At 39.7% G+C, this 20435-nt stretch overlaps 1 protein-coding gene across 1 annotated transcript in view; it reads left to right on the top strand.

Annotated features, from left to right (window-relative positions):
* grm5a (glutamate receptor, metabotropic 5a) overlaps window positions 1-17323 on the top strand; it is a 29595-nt gene extending 12272 nt beyond the window's left edge. Inside the window, exons 7-18 of the mRNA XM_015961668.3 lie at window positions 5868-6103; window positions 6206-6327; window positions 6401-6525; window positions 8898-9066; window positions 10438-10564; window positions 10806-10923; window positions 11077-11263; window positions 13845-14003; window positions 14102-14227; window positions 14307-14489; window positions 14582-14751; window positions 16299-17323. Of these exons, the coding sequence (XP_015817154.1) occupies window positions 5868-6103; window positions 6206-6327; window positions 6401-6525; window positions 8898-9066; window positions 10438-10564; window positions 10806-10923; window positions 11077-11263; window positions 13845-14003; window positions 14102-14227; window positions 14307-14489; window positions 14582-14751; window positions 16299-17172 (2596 nt within the window). The 3' untranslated portion in view covers window positions 17173-17323. The remainder of the gene's footprint in view (window positions 1-5867; window positions 6104-6205; window positions 6328-6400; window positions 6526-8897; window positions 9067-10437; window positions 10565-10805; window positions 10924-11076; window positions 11264-13844; window positions 14004-14101; window positions 14228-14306; window positions 14490-14581; window positions 14752-16298) is intronic.
* The last annotated feature ends 3112 nt before the right edge of the window (window positions 17324-20435 follow it).

Below are 20435 nucleotides of genomic sequence, written 5' to 3'. Positions count from 1 at the left end.
TAGAATATTGGGTTGAAATATAACATGTTGGTGGAGCTGGGTTCCAACTATCGGCTTGTGGAGCTCCGGGGAGACCTCTGTTTTCCACCCGGTTCTCCCCTCCCCGCAGCTCAGCGCATCTTTGTCAGATCGTGGCTTCTGTCTGCTGCACGGGCTGCCGGCTTGTGAAGCTCTCAGATGGAAACCTTTCCACTCGGTTCTCGCCTGCGGCAGCTCTGCACATCTCAGATCGCAGCGGTGCTTGTCTGCTGTGCGGCTGCCGGCTTGTGGAGGTCTCGGAGACCTCTGTGTTCCACCGGGTTTTACCCAGCGGTCAGCCCGGCGTTTCTCTGACTCAGAAGCTCTGGTGTTGTGCACAGTTAACTCCGGTTGTAGCTAGGTTGCTACCTCCGTTAGCTTAGCTCCCACCTCCACGTTGGCTTTGGGTTAGCTTCAGGTTAGCTTGTAGCTAGTTCGACCGGGTGTCATCAGTTGATCCCAGCCTTACAGCCCCTCCCTCAGCTCCACCTCTCTTCCCTTTTGTGGAATTGTCTAGGCTTGATGGAACCTGTGACACGGTCAAAATGGCGGTGGTGGCCACCTCCTATTTTTCTTCAAAAATATGTTATGCGAGGCTATGGAAACCCATTGTCCAATATTTGTATGTCGATGGGGGAAACGGCTACCGACCACATCTATGGATGCAGTGTCCCCCAGTGGCAACAACTGGTATTACCCAACCAGTCGTGACCTACTCGTCCATAATACACTTAAACCCGTAGTTCTTCCGTCTGTGGTTCTCATAAACAGTGTTGGGAGTAATGCTGTACAAATGTAATTAATTACTGTAATGCATTGCTTTTGCTGTAACGTGGTAAGGTATTACAGGAAAAGAAAATGGTAATATTTACTTAGTTCATTTGTCAGTAGCGCGGTAATTACAATGCGTTTTTAAACCCAGAATCAAGATGTGGGTTTCCTAAAAATTCAAATTGCGGGAAGCCTGAAAAAAGATCCAGTATCCACCACTGCTGGACTGACCATAGGGCATAGCGGGCAACTGCCCGCTGGGCCGACCCTTTCATCTTTTATGGGCCGGTGTCTGTTTTTTTTTTTTTTTTTTTCCCTGGCCTCTAGTTGCGGACAACTTGTCCGCGCCGCCCCACGCGACGCCTCGTAAAAGTTGGTGGATTGGCCAATTGGTAATAATACACTCTGGGCTGGACCAATAGCCAGAGGTCTGATGCACCCGCCAGTTGTTTGTGAATCTCAGTAAACAGACAGACGAGCTTAACAAAATGGAGAACAAAAACGGAAAGCAGGAGCGGAGAAAATTCGACTAAAAAAGAAACTGGCCCTTCAGGCTGATGCTGGCACATGTGTTAAAATCTCACAGTTGTTTGGTAGTGAAGGTTCAAGTAAAATCAATTTAGGAAGTGATGGAGCCTCAGCCCAGCGACAGGTTAGAGAAGAAAAGAGGGAGGAGGAGGAGAAACCCGAGCCGGTGTTGTGCCATTAATCGTTTCGCTGCCAAAAAATGATTAGCCACCGCGGGATCGCGCACGGTTAGGTAATTGCATTTCTAGACAAAATTCCCCAGGATTTCGCCCTAAAACTCAGCATATCTAGCAATATGGACATTCAGAAAGCAAAGATAACCTCTTCCGGTACTTAAACAGATGTTTATCGCGGATATTAGTGTGGCAGTGTTTGTGGCACCCTGCGCGGGAGCACGAGGACGTGCTTGTGGAAAGAGGGAGGAAGATGTGGCAGTGTGAGCATCCTGTCACAATGTCTTGATTGATCTTGCGCCCTGGATAGTTAGTCAAGGGGATGTTCCTTTGGCTGACTGGTTAGAGCGTATGACTCTCACCCCAGAGGTCTGGGGAACGAATACAACCCGGGCCGTCGTTTATCCACCTTGCCACGTTAGTTTTTCCAGTTCGGAAGTTGTTTTAAGTGTTGCTAATTGTCTTAAACGTTCACAATGAGGATATATTAATCCTTTTTGCAATATTTGCGATTGAAAGATGGTTTGTGGTAAGAACTGGCTTTCTTTATGTTACAGCCTTGATACTAAAAAAATAAATAATGTAAAATGGCACCCTGTATTGAATGTAAACGTTGTATAAATGTAAATAAACAATTCTCCAGCGATTTAATTTTTTCCCCTTCCTTTCTTTAGTCCACTTGACATGGAGCCACAGTTAACTAGTTTGGGGTACATTTTTACTTGGAAAAATAGTATTTAAACTGATCAAGCTTTGGCTTTACAATGACACTGTGTAGGTTGCTAAACATTACGTTGCTCTATTTAAAAGTAACAAGATAAAAGCACTTCAGCACATACAATTAAGATTGGTCACTTGCCAAATAGACTACACCCTCCCGTTTACCTATAAGAAATGCCTCAAAATATCTTTAAATTCTTTATTGATGATTTAATTGTAGACAACTAAAATGGCATTTTACTTGCCAAAAAGTGATTGAATCGCTCAGATTTTCATGGAGGCTAAAATTGACCAAATAAGGGTTTTATGTATTATCTGTTGATGTTACTGTACTCATACTGCCTACTGTATCATCAAAAACACCCCAAAAATGGCACAAAAAAAAAAAAGATAATTTCCCTTGCCAAAAATTGATTACAGTGTCCTGGTCACTTGTAAAGGGTTACATTTACCTAAATATTACCTTATTTATTATCTCTTGATGTTATTAGTGCCATCACAGGTTGCTGGGTCTCTTCATAAACACCTCAAAAATGGCAACAAATGATCATTTCCCTTGCCAAAAATTCATTACAGTGTCCTGGTCACCTGTAAAGGGTTAAATTTACCTAAATATTACTTTATTATCTCTTGATGTTATTAGTGCCATCACAGGATGCTGGGTGTCTTCCACATTCATAAACACCTCAAAAATGGCAACAAATGATCATTTCCCTTGCCAAAAATTGATCACAGAGTCCTGGTCACCTGTAAAGGGTTAAATTTACCTAAATATTACCTTATTTATTATCTCTTGATGTTATTAGTGCCATCACAGGATGCTGGGTGTCTTCCACATTCATAAACATCTCAAAAATGGCAACAAATGATAATTTCCCTTGCCAAAAATTGATCAAAGTCCTGGTCACCCATAAAGGCTTAAATTGGCATAAATATTACTTCATTTATTATGATGCTGGGTGTGTTCCACAATCATATTCGAATAAACATGAAAATATTCCGTCCGCATATCTGTTTCTTGTTATACATATAACAGCTAGAAGGATTTACAGTTAAAATAGGAGAAACATTTCAGGGAACTATTGTCAATTAACCACAGAAATAGGGACTAATAACATCAAGAGATAATAAATAAGGCAATATTTAGGTAAATTTAACCCTTTACACTTGACTCCCCAGGAAGGGTCGTAACACCACTTGCCTCATGCACATAAGTGACCAAAACAAAGCAGCATGGAGACACTCCGTCTCCAACCACCTCTCAGGCAGCAGCCTGCACTCCCAAGTTCTACACATCACCAGAACATAAACAACCGCAACACAATAAAAGCAGTGTTATACAAAATGGAAGGCCTGTAGTGTTTATTCTCTTACAGTAACAACTTATCAATTTTTTGGAGGAATTTATTTAAGATTTTTTGGTTTTTATTAATTGTGCAATAGAAAAACAATCGCTAGATTAATCATCTAAATAGTCATTAGAATAGTTGACTATTCGATAAAATAATCGTCAGAATAATCATTTTAAAAATAATCATTTACCCCCAACCCTACTTTTTTAGAATACCAGGATAGGAAGGATGGTGTAGGTTTACGTTTATTAGATTGATACATAAATATTACCAATAAGAAAGTGTACGTTGGTGTGTGTCAGAAACAGCGTAAGGCTTAATGTCTTTTCCAAAAAAACCAGGTGATGGGCCGGTCTCCAATCAAAATGCCCGGGCTGAATTTTTGTCCCAGTCCAGCCCTGGTATCCACATATATGAAGTCATTTATGGACTCAGCTTTGCGGGCATTCTATGAGCAGAGAGGACGCAGCGGTAATGGCTCAAATACTCCAGCTGCGTCCTGCGCGCGGCCGCTGTTATATTCACAAAATCGCTCCACCAATACAAAGTAATTAGTTTGTGATCGTTTATATCCGCCCAAATTCTCTGGTACTTCACATACTTTTCAGCTGAGTTCATAATCTGTGCCCCGGTGATTTCAACTCATTGCTGCTGGAGCGCAGCGCATATGAAGCTTTTTTTATTATTATTATTTTTATTTTTTTTGCGTTGTTCCATTTGGCTGATTAGTTAGAAAGTAGGCAATCTAGGAAACAGTTTTTCTGGAAAACGGAGAAAACATGCAGCATGCAGGTTAGAGAGAGAAAGGGCAGGAAATTATTCAAATAAAATCAAGAAAATAAAACAAAGTGCTTGAAAAGAAGATTTATCCCCAATACACATTTTTACCAGCGAAAAGCAATAATATACATAAGCATTTAATATTTATACATGTGATAGAATCAGATCACCCCAGAAGTCAGTCCCACATCCAGGGCCGTATCAAGGCATTTGAGGACCAAAGCAAATATAGGCTTGGAGCCCCCACCACCTCACTCCCTGTTCAGATGGCCCTATAAGATGGCAGCGTGCTGAGAGTACAGATTGTTGTTGCTTTTATTTAATAAACAATCATTTTAAAGCACTGTTATTATATCTGACTGTTTTTAACAGCAACCCTAGCTCAGACACCACATCACTTTCCACTTATATGTCATGAGCTCAGCGAGCGTCAGATTACCAGATTCATATTGAAGTTGTTTTGGTGAAAGTAACTTAAAGTAATGCAAAAGTAGTGTAATGCCTTGCATTTTAAAACCAGTAATATTGTAATGTAATGAATTACTTTAAAATGAGGGTAACAAGTAATAAGTAATGCATTACAGTTTTGAAGTAACTTGCCCAACACTGCTCATAAATAGCTTTAAACAACAAACATTAAACAAAACACTTAACAAGATGTGGTAACACATTCATGTGTGTCACACTTACATACCCCAACCCACTCCTGTGTCAGTAATATATAATCACTGGCTGCAGTAAAGTTAACCACAGAACAATGCTATAGGCCTAAGCGACTGCTAACGACCTTGTTTGACGAAAGGAAAATAACAAAGACGAACGTGGAGCACCACTCACATTTCAGCATGTACTGGAAATAACCAGACTTTGCATGAATGCCAGATTGATCCATAGCTTGTTGTCCAGTCCGGTCTGCTTCCTTGTTCGTCTGCAAACCCTTCCTCAACAAATCACTCCTAGGGCTTCGTGAACCCCAAAAGATTTTGATTGTTTTACAGATTCTCAAAGAACAGTTTACAACTAAACCTCATTGTAGCACATCTTTAAATGTCTGCATAATGGTTTATTTGAATGTGAGCAAACGCATAGAAAAACTGTAGCTTACCGTGCTAGTACTCTTTTGCAAAGGGCTTTGTACTCAACAAGTCAATAAATTTGAGCTAAACCTGTGTGTTAAATATGAAGACTGGCTTAGCTGCAGAGAGTTCATCGAAACCTCCACAAGAAGTATCTAAGCAACCAAATTTGAACTCACTGCAATGAAAAAATGTTGCCTCGTCTGAACTTTTTGTTTTCTTTAATATCATGTGGGATTAATTTACATCACTTGGGGGAAGATGGTGTCAGAATGCAGTTCTATCTGGATTGTAACACTTTACTGCAGATAACAAGACGCTGTGCCTGGTCAAATTGCTGAGTGGTTTCTGTAAGAATTAAACTGGTGTCATGTTAGAAAAAGGACTATCATGTGTTTTTTGTTTAAAATTAAAACTGCTGTTTCTGTGTTTCTCTTTCTCCTGTCTAGCGATGGCTGGGCAGACAGGTATGATGTAACTGACGGGTATCAGAGAGAGGCAGCTGGTGGAATCACCATAAAGCTGAAGTCAGCATATGTGAACTGGTTTGATGATTACTACCTGAACCTGAAGCCTGATTCCAACCTGAGGAACCCTTGGTTCCCTGAATTCTGGCAGCACCGTTTCCAGTGCAGGCTGAGAGGACACCCTCAGGAGAACACAAAGTACAACCGCACTTGCACCTGTTAGTACAACTATTCTGATTACTAAGTGCACACTTTTCAATTGTCCATGGCTCTTGTAGCGTAAGGATTTTACTTTATAAGCAGGATTCTGTTCACTGCAGGGAGGGAGTCTCTGCGTCATCAGTATGCTCAGGACACCAAAATGGGCTTTGTCATAAATGCCATTTATTCCATGGCTTACGGTCTACACGCCATGCAGCAAGTCCTCTGTCCAGGTTACAAGGTCTGTTGCTTGACCCTTTAATCATTTTAGATTTCTAGTAGCAACAGTGCTGACAGTGTTTGTTCCTCCACAGGGTTTGTGTGAAAACATGCGACCGATTGATGGCCGCAAGCTGCTGGATTTCCTGATGAGAACCAATTTTACCGGCGTATCAGGAGAAGCTATCCTCTTCGACCAGAACGGGGACTCACCGGGCAGGTAAAGGTTCTGCTGACAACAAAAAAGAACTGAGAAAGAGCAAAAGAATGGCTGGAATAAAAAAACTAGAACAGGTTCTCTAAAAAATCGATTTTTTTACTTATTATTTTTGAAAATGATCAGTCACTCTAAGGCTAAACATGAAAATAGTCTACCCTTATTTCCTGCAGTAGCCGCTGATGGACAATAGATGGGGAAACCGCTTGGCTGCATTCATGGACCCATCCACCTTGGCTTGCAATCAGAGAAGGCTGTTGTTGTTTTAGAATCCAGGAGAAAGCAGAGCACATCTCAGCTAGTAGAAGCTAACCGTTAGCTTTAGCAACTCCACCACACAGCAGAACTCCTTCAGGCTTGTGTTTTTTGTAAAGATAAAACATTGATTTTCATGGGATAGATATGTCTCTCATCAAGGAGGTTATCCATTGCATTATTGAACCTTTTACTTATATTTGTAATAAATCCTTTTCAAGTGGCACAGTCCCTGAACAAATGAAAATAGCCAGAGTTATTCCTATTTATAAAAGTGGTGATAAATTATTAGCTTGTAACTATAGACCTATCTCTTTACCGCCACAGTTTTCAAAGATACTTGAGAAACTTTTTGTAATTAGATTTGAAGCATTTATCTACAAGTTTGATCTTTTAAACGACCATCAGTATGGGTTTAGGAAGAATCGTTCAACCTCATTAGCAGTTATGGATTTAGTAGAGCAGATTGCAACAGCAGTGGATCAAAAACTTCATGTAGTGGCTGTCTTAATTGACTTGAGTAAGGCATTTGATACAACTGATCACACATACCTGCTCAAGAAATGTGAATACTATGGTCTTCGTGGTCTTCCAATCAATGGCTTGAAAGTTATTTAAGCAGTAGATTTCAATATGTAAATGTTAATGATATAGATTCACAGCTTGAAAGAGTAATATGTGGTGTACCGCAAGGCTCGGTGCTAGGACCAAAATTATTCAACCTTTACCTGAACAACATCTTTTCTGTATCGTCTCGGTTAAAATTTATTATGTTTACAGATGATACTAATTTCATTTGTATGGGAAAAGATATGAGTAAATTATTGCAAGAGGTTGAAAACGAATTGGGTTCAATAAAAAAAGGTTTGATTACAACAAGCTATCACTAAATGAAAATAAAACCAAATTTATGATATTTTCAGGGAACAGGGACAATGACGGTGCTAAGCTGTATTTAAATGGAGTCCCAATTGAGCAAGTACATGAAACTAAATTCCTAGGTGTGATTATTGATAGTAAACACAGTTGGAAACCACATATTGAATATATCAAACGGCAAGTGTCTAAATCTATTGCTCTACTTTATAAAACTAGTGATGTACTAAATAAAAAAGCCTTGTTTTTGATTTATTGCTCTTTAGTTATGCCTTATTTGTCTTACTGTGCAGAGGTTTGGGGAAATGCAGGTAAAACGTGTGTTGAGACTGTATTTAAATTACAAAAAAAGGCGATTAGAATAGTTAATAAATTGGGATACCTCGAACCAACCCATAATCTATTTAGTCAAACTAAAACGCTAAAATTAGGAGATATTATTAAAGTAAAAATCTTAGAGATTCTTCATAAAGTAGTTAATAATAATATCCCAAATTGCATAAAAGTTTATTTCAAACCAAGAGATGATCATAATAATCTCAGAGGTGTATTTATGTTTGAATGTGTAAAAGCCAGAACTAATGTGAAATCAAGATGTGTTTCCGTTGTTGGTGTGAAATTGTGGAATGAGTTAGATGATGATTTGAAGAAATGTACTTCTTTACTAAAGTTTAAAGCTGGTGTAAAGTGTCACATATTTACAGGGTATGAAAAGTATGTATAGACATTAATGAATTTTCATTGTGGTTATTTATATTGGGGAAAATAAAAGAAATGTATATTGGTTATGTATCTTAGGTGGAAAATAGGATAGGCTAAAATAAGCATTGCTTCTGCCTGTTCCTTTTTTGGTTTAAATTCAAGTTGTTAATATTGTTGTTTTGTTTGTAAATAAACATTTTATGTTAATGCTATAAACCAAAATAAAGACCGAAAGAAGAAGAAGAAGAAGAAGAAGAAGAAGAAGATAAAACATCAATATTGCAGTGCGAACGGAGGCAGTGAAAGAGTTGCCTGGCTGTTAGCCAATCAGATACGAGATGCCCAAAAGCATGAGTAAGATTCCAAATCCTGCTGTGTTCGGCTCCCTTTTTCTCCAGCTAACTTCTACTTCCTGAAACAGAAGCGCCAGAGCTTTTTCCCCTAAGAAAACAACTCAAAAGGCTTCATTTATACTAGAGACCACTGCAAATGCATTAAAAAGTGAATGAGAGCTTTAAACCTTAGCTTGTGTGTGTCTGCAGGTATGAAATCATGAACTTCAAGCAAATTGGAGAAGATGAATTCTCTTATATTCACGTGGGAAGCTGGGATCAGGGTGGCTTAAAAATGAACGATGAGGAAATCTGGAGTAACAGCAGTGAAGTGATCCAGTCGGTCTGCTCTACACCCTGCCAAAAGGCCCAGATCAAGGTATCAACAACCACCTGAAAGCATTCCAGGTTTGCATTGTTGTGATAGCACTTCAAAGTGTGCTGATGATCCAACTTAATCGTGTTCTGGCTTTGCATTTATGCTCTATAGACTAAACACTCCTGAGGAAATCTGTCAAGACACATCAGGCTTAAATTGGTCCCTCTGGTTCAGTTTGAATCAAAGCTGTTACCAAATGCACCACCTGAGATTCAGTTCATCTTATTTTTCATGTCTTAATCATCTTCTAACTTACCTGGAGCACATACCTGTCACCGATGTTCTACCTCCTCTTTATCATCCCGGCTTTAACATGAAACCCTTCACAAACATCCCAGACTCTTCAGTCAAATTTCGACTAAGAAGTTCTTTCCTGCTTCTATTACAGTTCTCTTTTTTGCTTTCCGCAGCTGTTTCATCCTGGAGTCTGTCTTGAGGTTTAATCCAAGGGATTCAGATTGCATGGGTCTAATAGTAAAGACGTATTTGGTCATAATTGTCAAAGTGTCAAAGATTGTGTTCAGTCTAGCCACGCTCCACTGTAGCCTCAGCAGGTCTACTATTTGTCTGAACAATCTTAGGTTGGGCCAATCACGGTGCTCCATCAGGTGGACCTAGGACCAGAGCATTCGCTCAGGAACGGCGCTCATTTGAAACAGCTTTGGCATCAACTTTGGATGATTTAGACTTGGTCTTTTCTTTGAGACATGAGCAGATATAAGTCCTGTTTTTTAGAAAAAGGATGTGTGGCAGGGTGGAGAAACGAGGGCCCAGGCAGGAACCAATCCCCAGACTCCCAGGTGGGAGCCATGTGGTCTAACCAGTCAGCCAAAGAGACATCCCCTTGGCCAAGTAGCCAGGGCGCATGATCAATCAGGATACAGTGACAGGATGCTCAAATGGTCACAGTTGTATTTGCTTTTTCATTTTCGACTGCCACATTGTCGTAGCGACGAATACGTTGTGCTCTTCATTGTACTGATCGGCCGTAGTTGTCTTAACAGAGACAATTTGAAAGACATTCATAGATTCCACCTGATGACTGAAATCTGTCTATGGGCCGTGGCCAGACGATATGTTCACATATACAGGATGACTTGACAGGCTAAGTTGTAGAAAGAGTAATTTAAAAAAGTGAACTAATTGACCTTTCATAAATTTTGTTCTTCTTTTGATCCCCTGATGAACAAGATCCTAATTTCCCAGCCCAACAGGACAGTCAGAGTGTAAGATTAGCTACAGGAAAGCACCACTGGAGCTTTGAGGCCTTCCTGCCCTTTCATACTGCTGTGTGTGTGCGTGTGCGTGTGCGTGTGTGTGTGTGTGTGTGTGTGCGTGCGTGCGTGCATGCGTGTGTGTGTGTTTCTACAGGTGATCCGAAAAGGAGAGGTGAGCTGCTGTTGGACCTGTACGCCCTGTAAGGAGAACGAGTTTGTGTTTGACGAGTACACCTGTCAGGCGTGTGTCCTGGGCTCCTGGCCCACTGACGACCTCAAAGGTAAACAGGCTGTTTACGTGTTGGTTACTCTTTAATTCACACTCTGATCGGGCTTTCACAGATGCTCACTGAAATCATGTCACATATCTTCTTTACAATCTTTTAAAAAATAACACTGGAGCCAGTTTCCATTGAAATCAATAAGTAAAAATTATTGAGTGCAGATTTAGCATAAAACGGGTCGACAGCATGAAAAGCATGTGGTCTGATTAAGTTGCATCTCACATTTACTTCCTCTCAGGGTGTGAACCAATCCCAGTGCAGTATGTTCGATGGGGAGATCCAGAGCCGATTGCTGCTGTAGTCTTCGCTTGTTTGGGTCTCCTGGCGACGCTCTTTGTCACTTCTGTCTTCATCAAGTAATTATAAACAACAATATTCCAAGAACATTTCATCTAAATTTGGATTTGAAATCACTGCATGTCATTTATTAATAGCTCTAATAGGCATTAATCTTCATAAATATAATGATATGTTGCTATAATAAGCATTTTTCTGTTCTTGACGTGCAGATTTTGGGACACTCCTGTGGTTAAGTCATCCAGTCGGGAGCTCTGCTACATCATTTTAGCTGGAATATGTTTTGGCTACCTGTGCACTTTCAGCCTCATCGCCAAACCACACATCATCTACTGCTACTTGCAGCGGCTGGGAATCGGTCTGTCCCCGGCTATGAGCTACTCCGCTCTTGTCACTAAGGTACTCCCTTCTCTGTTCAGTTAGGAGGAAGTAGAGAAACACAAACATAGATTTAAATACAACTATTGGTACCTTTAATTTTTAACTCCCTATGTACTCTGTGAACTGTGATTTATTTGTCCTATTTAAAATAAAAAATCTAGATCTAAGTCTTAAGGATACCTTAGTTTTGGGAAATAGAAATTAAACCTGAGAGCTTATGCCGAATTAAACTAGAGCCAGTCAGAAAGTGGATTTTTGTCTTAAAACAACTCTAATCTCAAAAAATTCATGAAAATGCATTTTAAAAACTCTTTACGTTGCAATCATTTTAATCTTACACGTGGTATTTCAGCAACACAGACCAAAGTATTTTGCTAACCCTGGCTTTCCATTGGAATGCATAAACGTTGCGTAAAGTCTTTGCAGCGTAATACGCATCTAAAAGCGAAATGGCACACCTTGCAGGCATCCCAGAGTGTAGCGTTGCGTCACTCTGCTAAATTCACACTTCAGATCGATTTTTTTACGCGCTACGCTTCCTGGGCACGTCCAGCTCAGATGTTCTGCCATCTTTGTCTTTGCATATCAACGTGGGACTTGCCAAAATCCCACGTGATTTTGAGACTCTGCTGGACCAGCGGCAGGGAAATCTGGATAAAATGTTGACCCAAAGTTCAAATTTAGCAGAGCTATGTGTAGGAATAGCATACGTATGTATTTTGAGTGCTTTTAAAGCTCAATATGCTACACTACATTTCACCAATAAGATATGAATTTCTATATAAATATGGAAATCCAGTCTGATTGATCTTTGAATGTTTAACCAGGAGATTTTGAATTCTTTGCTTATTCAGGGAATGTAAGACACTTTGTATCAATTCAGACAGAGTCACGTTCATAAAAAGTAAGAAATTTATTTTCTAAACAATTAAAAAACGTGACAACTAGGAAACACTTTGTGTGATGAATGAATCTAAGTGGATGGAATGTGAGGTGTGATGATGTGTGAATATGATGTTATCAGAACCCTCGTACCTGAAGAAATTGAGTTCTGAGTGGGAGGGAATTTCGTCTGCTATAAACTATAGTGACGGTTTATAAAACCACATCAATCTGTCGAGTCTACGTACCCTTCGAAGACCCCCGTGGTAGATCTGGAATGTCAGGAAGTCTGTGGACCCCCAAAGGTATCAAAGTCTGTAGAAGAAACCGCAGCACCACTAGACCGGTCTCGAGATGTCTCCAGGTCAAGACAGGTAGTTATTTGCGTCCATGGAGTAACTCTTAAGGAGTCAATGCTGGCTCAGCTTTGTTCTGAAAGAACCGTTTGCGGTATCAGCTGTAGCATGCAACAGGTTTTGACAGCTTGTCAAAAGATGCGCTGGGTTAAAGAGGTTTTGTTTCGGATGGCCGGTCCGAAGCTTTCTCAAAAACTGCCTCACTCAGGAAGTGAGTTCTGTTTTAACAATGGCCATATTCTGACTACATGGCCAACCAGAATTTGACATGTAAAGGGGTTTTACCAAACAAACCTCAGGACATCAGATAGAAGAGCTGGGATTTGTGGGTCAGGAAGTCTTTATGTGCAGTGACGTTTAACTTTAACTTGCATCATGGAGATATGGTGAGTGTGTGTGAGCTTGTCAGTAGATAGTGATTCACTTGTTAAATCAGTTTACTGATCATAGCATAATATTCATCTCAACTTCAGTAATTTAAGCACAGATTAATCACAACATTGTTATTATTCTTCAGCCATTATTAATCATTCATTATATAATTATTTTAACACTCCATTATGCATAACGGTTCATTATTATAAAAGTTCCTTCTGCTTGTTCTGCGAAACAAAGCAGTCTGAGATAAGCGGAAAGCTTGAGAGGGACCTTGGCCAAGCAACAGTATCTTTCTTGCAGATTAAAAGCACCAGTTAAGACTTATGTCTCCAAATGGCCAGATACTGAGGAGGTCAGACTGTAGGTGGAAAACTGACCATTCCTGGAGGCTACATATGCTACACTACATTTGTGGAATACATCCAAGGTGTGCTGCTTCGTGGCAGGAGAAAACCCATCCATCGACTGTAACCGGCTTTTAGCTGCTTCATTGATTTTATGCAGTCTTTCGCATCCAGTGGAAAGCCAGACATCCAGTTTGTCAGATTTGCCTTAATAATACAAATAACCATTGATGGTTAAATATACCATTTGCAATAATCCTTGTAATCTTTTGGAGATTAGAGTTTTTTAGGACTGCATTAATCCACTTTGGAACCAACGGTTAGCTCATCAGTTCGATCTGCTTTTTTCCAAACTTAATTCATTCGCTAGCCATCAAGACATAAATTGTTCAAATTACGAACTTTTCAACTGTTAAAAAATATTGTTTGGTGTCTGGCGTCTACATTTTGTAAGTGATATCATGGTTTCATGGAAGAACCAACTAAGTTTAAAAGGGCCTAGAGACTGAACAGTCGGCAGAAGCTGAATATGTCTGTGTAGGCTGAGGTTGATGTTTAAGATCAGGGATTATCGCCTTGAACAAGTGAGAGGGGCTTTACCACCCGCCGATGTAACTATTTGATCTATTTTTGATCCAGACCAACCGTATAGCGCGGATCTTGGCAGGCAGCAAGAAGAAGATATGTACTAAGAAACCTCGCTTTATGTCCGCCTGCGCACAGTTGGTCATCGCCTTCCTTCTCATTCTCCTTCAGCTGGGAATTATCGTGGCACTGCTCATCATAGAGCCACCGGATGTAAGTGTGTGTATGTGTGTGCGTTGTGTTGTGCTACAATATGGTGGATTCATTAATATATACTCAAACAGTAAAAGCTTTCTATTTTGTCCTTTTAGGTGATCCATGATTACCCCAGCATCCGTGAAGTGCATTTAATCTGTAATCTGACCACATTGGGGGTGGTGGCACCGCTGGGATACAACGGCCTGCTTATTCTCAGCTGCACCTTTTATGCCTTTAAGGTATTCAGCAAAGCGTTAGCAAACTCAAGACTATCCTTGTAGTTCAAATGGTTTACACATCGTTTTTTTTCTTCCACAGACTCGTAACGTCCCAGCTAATTTTAACGAAGCCAAGTACATTGCCTTTACCATGTACACCACCTGTATAATCTGGCTGGCATTCGTTCCCATCTACTTCGGTTCAAACTACAAGATCATAACCATGTGTTTTAGCGTCAGCCTCAGCGCCACGGTGGCTCTCTGCTGCATGTTCGTCCCCAAGGTGAGAAACAACAGAGCAGTAAAAATCGTGTCCTCACTCATGATCAGATTTGTCTCATGTTAGAATTTTCTCCCGTTTTAAAATTTTTGCAGGTATACATAATGCTTGTCAAGCCTGAGAAAAACGTGCGCAGTGCTTTCACCACTTCCACAGTTGTGCGCATGCATGTGGGCGATGCCAAGAAAGCTGCCAAGACTGGAAAATCTTCAAGCAGCATGGCCAACTTGTTTCGACGGAATGGCTCTGCACAGGACAACATCAGGTAAACGTTTACAAAACCCCTTTTAAAGGAGGAATAGAAAAGCAAATGACGTTGTGTCACCAGTCGTTTGTGGACTATATTTGTGCCTGTTCTACTATCATTTTTAAGGATTTTTATTTATGTATGTTTTCACCACACTTTGAGAAATAGAAATGCTAATAGTGACAGTGGAAAAATTAGAATCTGGTGCAAAGTCCATTTATTTTCGTAATTCATCTAGACAGGGAGACATCTTAAAGCCTCGGGAACTCTTTGCAGGTGTTTTCTATTTGCAATTATACATTTGAGTTGATTTGGGTCTTGTTTCATATCACAAAGGGATATTTGAATAACTAAACTGCATTTATTTTAGAAATTAAAAGAACTTGAGTTTAGAGTAATAATAACCATGTCTAATGTTTGATTCTCTGCCTCATTATTTTTAATTTAAAAAATTGCTTTGAGGGTACATTTTTCTGAACGATTAAAATGTGATTAATTAAGATTAATTAATTACAAAGCCTCTAATCAATTAGATTTTTTTTAATCCTACCCCAACTAAAAATATCTCAACTTTTTTTCAATGAGCAAAAACTCAATATTACAGAGAAAATTCATTTATCACTCATAAACTTACTGTGCATGACTCGTCTTCACTTGTCATCTAGAATCTTCTGGTCCGAAACACGCAACAGTTACTCAAAGTGAACTTGTATGTTTTGATATATGGACTGCAGACCCGCATTTGACCACAGGATGTCCTTCTTACTTCATGCACCTTTAAAAATACCTACAAATGAGGACTTTCAATTAGCAATTTGTATTTTAAACTAATTAAAACGCTGTTTAGTGTTGTCAAGACCTTAGAAACATTTTATTTTAATCTGGCGGCATGATGGGAATGTTGGGTGGTGCTGTAGCCACACAGCAGGAAGTTCCTAGGTTTGAAGAGCATCTCGGCTTTTTTGGTTTTGGATTCCCTCTTTTTTAGCTTGTAGTTTTTTCCCTCAGCCCATTAAACATGAATGTTGAGTACATTTTTATTGACTTTGAATATAAATGTGTGTGAGAATGGCTGTGTGTCTTTTAATGGTCCTGTGGCGACCTGATGTATCCCACCTCTTGCCAAATTACCAGTGAATTGGACCAAGTGTGAAGGTATGTGAATGATTTTGTTGCAGAGTGCAGAAATGTAACATTTCATTAAGAAGAGGCTAAATGGAGGCATGTTACGTTTGTGTGTGGCTGTAATAAAGAGCTGAAACGACCACAACAGGTTGAATATGGAGCTAAGAAAAACTGCTCCCGGAGCTGAGAAAAGCCAACCTCATTTGGGTTACGTACTCCCAGAGGAAACGTTCGGCCTTGGAGGATTTCTCTTTCTAAGGAAGATAAAAGAGCATAAAAGGAGACTTAATAATACACAGGAAAACAACTAGAATGAGAGCAGCAGAAATTTACAAGAGGAAACACTCGTGCTTCTTTTGTCAGAGTTAATCTGGTGTAAAAGCGATCTAAAATATGTTTTATTGTCAACAAATCTGCTTTGTTTGTTGACGTTTTTGCAGTTCCAATGGGAAATCATGGGGACAGAATGAACGCAGCCACAGGCCAAACCTGTGGAAGAGGATGTCGTTCCACGTGAAGAAGAAAGACCCAGTGGAGGTGAATCAGACAGCCATCATCAAGCCTTTCTCCAAAGGAGGAGACACATCTGAGGACAATGTCCAAGAGCTGTATGAAGAGCCTCAAACATCCCAGTCTTTCACCTGTTCACCCTCCCAGTCGCCTCTGCCCACCATCAGCTTAAACGCAGCAAAAGGTCTCAAGATGGATGAAGATGGGGAGGAGGAACAAGTGCTACCCACGTACCCGCCTGAGCACCTTTCTGGGGTCAGACGAAGAGGTGGAGACAACAACCAGGTTTCTGCTGTGATGGACAGTGGGGACATTAGCATCATCAGCGTGGGGGACATTGGCCAAACTCAGGGGATCACCATCATGGACCAGATCAGCAGCGTGGTCAATCGTTTTACTGCTAACATCAGCGAGCTGAACACCATGATGCTGCCAGGTGGAGCCATCGTCAGCGTACCGTCCACCACCGCTCCACCTGCTGCGGACACCTCCCTGTGCTCGCCTCAATACCTCAGCAGACAGGCCCCCTCCGTGGTCACCACATACGCCGAGGTGACCGCCGTCTCCAACTTCTGCGACAATCGACCGGCAGCTAAGATTTACGAGCACCTGGCTGGGACTTGCGCGAGCGGTAGACGAGCCAAAGATGCGGAGGAGCTGATGGCTCTGACCCCTCCCTCTCCGTTCAGAGACTCATCACTTAGCTCCGACTGCAGCTCCCCCCCTTCCCTGTCCCCAACGTCGGAGGCTGGATATGACCATCTGCTGCTGAGACACTACAGCCAGAGCTCCTCCTCCCTTTAAATCTGCTCTGTGCCATTCAGCTGGAGTTCCTTAAAACAAACCTTTAGGCTGGACCAAATGTTTTGATGCCTTTTTGCATGCAGATATTATAGCTGTTGAAAGTCTTTTTGTAAAAACATTCTGGGAGGACTGAGACGAGAGGATTTGGTAAAAAAGTGGCTAAATAAAAAAGGGATTGAGAAGCTAAGCTTTGCTTTTTAAAATTATTATTAAGTAAACATTGAAACACAGTTGAGGGCATTTTGTGGAGATGTTCTGATGTTTCAAAACTCAATATTAAAAATCCAAAGAAAACTTCTTCAGACCATTTTATTTAGAGACACATTTTAGGTGAACTCTTCTTTCTGTTTTGTCAAGATAAATCTCAGATATAATACAGAATGTACAACACGTTTGTGTATTTTATTTCAGCATTTATAGAAACCATTGTTTGTTTTTACTGCTTGCTGTCAACTTTTTATGATGTGATGCTTCATTTTTTACGACCATTTTTTTAACATTAATTTGTTGGCAACACTTATCGATTTAGGAGAGTGTCTGCATATACTCACAGTCAAGGAACAAGGAACATAACTGTAAATTTTAAACAAGCTCTTTAAATCTCTATGGAATGTAAACATTGTTTCACTGCATAAGGTTTATAACCCGCAAAAAGCTTAAAGGGGACATATTATGCAAAACTCACCTTTTGCATTCTTTTATGCTGCCGTGTGGGTCTCTGCTGCTATAAACACTCATAATGAGGAAAAAAAATCTCTTCATCTGTTTTCTGTCAGTCTTTGGTTTTAGGGATTATTTCCCTAAAACAAGCGATTTCAAAAATACCCCTTTTGTGATGTCACAAAAAATGAAATTATAAAAGAACCACCTCTCACATGCAAGAGAGAACTGCTGCTGGACAAGCAGTGGCTCTAGTCTGAGCCCCTCCCAGAAATAGGAACTTCTCAGCTTATAGTGGTGGGTGAGTGGGGGAAGAGAAGACATTTTAAGAAAGACTCCATCATGAGGGGCAGATGCCAACCAGCCACCACCTTGTTTATGAATCTGTGTGTTATCTGGAATGAGTACACGCAATTTTTAGGGGGGGAACTGCCTTTTATTTTGAAACCCAGTTTTCTCTTGTTTTATCTTAGTTAGGGAAGTACGTTTACTGTTTTTTGTTTATTTATTTTTTATAGGTAAGTGAATATTGAGACAGTGGTGTTTCGTTTATTTGTTTAGGCATTAAGTTCACCTTGACTTATAATCCTCCCTCATTCTTTGTTTAATCCTTTAGAAATTGTAAACATTGTGAATAAAATCATTGAAATAAAAAAACAAAGGTATGGTTGCTTGGGATCTGCCGAAAAAGCCATAACATCTTCATGTTATGGCTTGGCCCCTCCTAGATGGGTCGTAACATGAATTGGGGGCTTGTCCGTCATAATCTGTTGGGCCATTTAGAGGAGATTGAACCTGGAGTTTGAAAGTTTTGAGTACTGTGTCTTTGTATCATTTCCTGTAGCTAACTTTTTAGCAGATTTGGTGTGTGGCTTGAGATGAACACCATCTTGCTCTTCTCTGGTTAGCTTTGGGTTCTAGAGACTTGCTGCTAGTTGGTGCGGGCTTGTCATGGTCCACCAGCAGTAACACAAGAATAAAACTGCAGAAAATACTTCATGTGAGAGGGATTAAATACAAACTATTTCATGAACATATTTTGTATCAACATACAACTATTATACCTTAAGAAAAAAAAGTCATAATACATCCCCTTTAAAGACTATTTGGACACTATCTTTATTTTTTTAAATCTAACTTGGCTGATTGTATTGAGTTAAGGACCAAAACATTAATCCATCTCAGGATGAAGCAAAATGCTTACTGACTTTGTCGTGTGTCGGCACTAAACGTTTCCACTTTGCATGATGTGTTTGCACTCAGATTTTTTTTTTAAACTACACAAACTTGTATAAATAACAGATACGGTAGCAGTTACATCAGTAGTAAGTTGGTGTGTGTTCTAGGATTAGTTTTAAGAGGAAAGAATTTACCAGATATCTCCAGTCACTCTTTTTATTTTTAGAGGGATACTCTACCCCTAAGTGTTTAGTCTGCTGGCATATTACCCAGAGTTAATTTTAAATACATGGTAACAACTAGCATTTTGTGCGTAAAAGTCATGAAATTACTCAATGATGATGCTAACTTTTCTGCATTTACCTCATAAATATATATTGAATGCAAATGTAAATAATAAGTGACATAGAGGAATTACAGGAGCCGATTTAGACTTGGGACTACATTACTACAAAGCAGGTAAAGGTCTAGTAGCCACACATTTGCGTTTGAGGAAGGACGTTTTTTTTTATTTGAATGATTGAAATGCTAGCTGTTACCATTCACTTCATTGTTTATGCTAAGCTAAAGCTAACAGAACATTGCCAGATTAGAAGAATGACTGGGCTAGTTACAAAAAGCTTTTTCGAACTCATCCAACTCAGGAATATGGTAACAGAATGAACTTCACTTAGCAGTTGAATATCCCTTTAAATGTGTGCCTGTGTCTCCCTGCAGTGGGTTACATGCATTATTATTTTTTAATCACATTAAGAATCCAACTGTCAGCTGTTCTGACAGCTTTCAGATTTTAAAGCTTATTCTTAACTTTTATTTCATTTTATTATTTTGAATTTAGCTTTAGTTTCTGTTTTCTCTTATGTTTACATAAGCATGTTTACACTCAGGATTTTTTTTTAGATTTATAATGTAAACTCTTTCTATAATTGCATATATTTGTTCACATTTGTAGACTCTTTTTTTGCTGTGTGCTTTCTGATCTAAACTAAAGAAAACTTATTTGGTGTGTTCTTACTGTGTTTAGCTTCTAATTCCATTTTTGGTTCTTTTTAAAACACTGGAAAGGTTTTTCTTTACCTTCCTGACGTACGTTTCGTTTGCCGTTTTGCGGTCGGCAAGCGAAACGTACGTCAGCAAGGTAAAGAAAAACCTTTCCTGTGTTTAAAAAAAAAACAAAAATGGAATTAAAGAAAGCTTCATTTATCTTATGATTTGTCTTTCCAAAAAATCAGAAAATATAATCTTGTGCTGCATTAAAGGAAATCAACATTAAAAAATGTACTAGACGTACTATTTTAGTTAGAACCGGAGCAATATGGACATGTAGATAATGTGATCATACTTTCCTTATTTTGTAGTTTAAATGAAATAGCTCTTAGAAAATCAGCAGCATCTATCACATTCAGATGCTAACATTACTAATA

This window comes from Nothobranchius furzeri, chromosome 10, assembly GCF_043380555.1.
Source record: "Nothobranchius furzeri strain GRZ-AD chromosome 10, NfurGRZ-RIMD1, whole genome shotgun sequence".
NCBI classification, from domain to species: Eukaryota; Metazoa; Chordata; class Actinopteri; order Cyprinodontiformes; family Nothobranchiidae; genus Nothobranchius; species Nothobranchius furzeri.
This window is presented reverse-complemented; position numbering and strand designations above follow the sequence as displayed.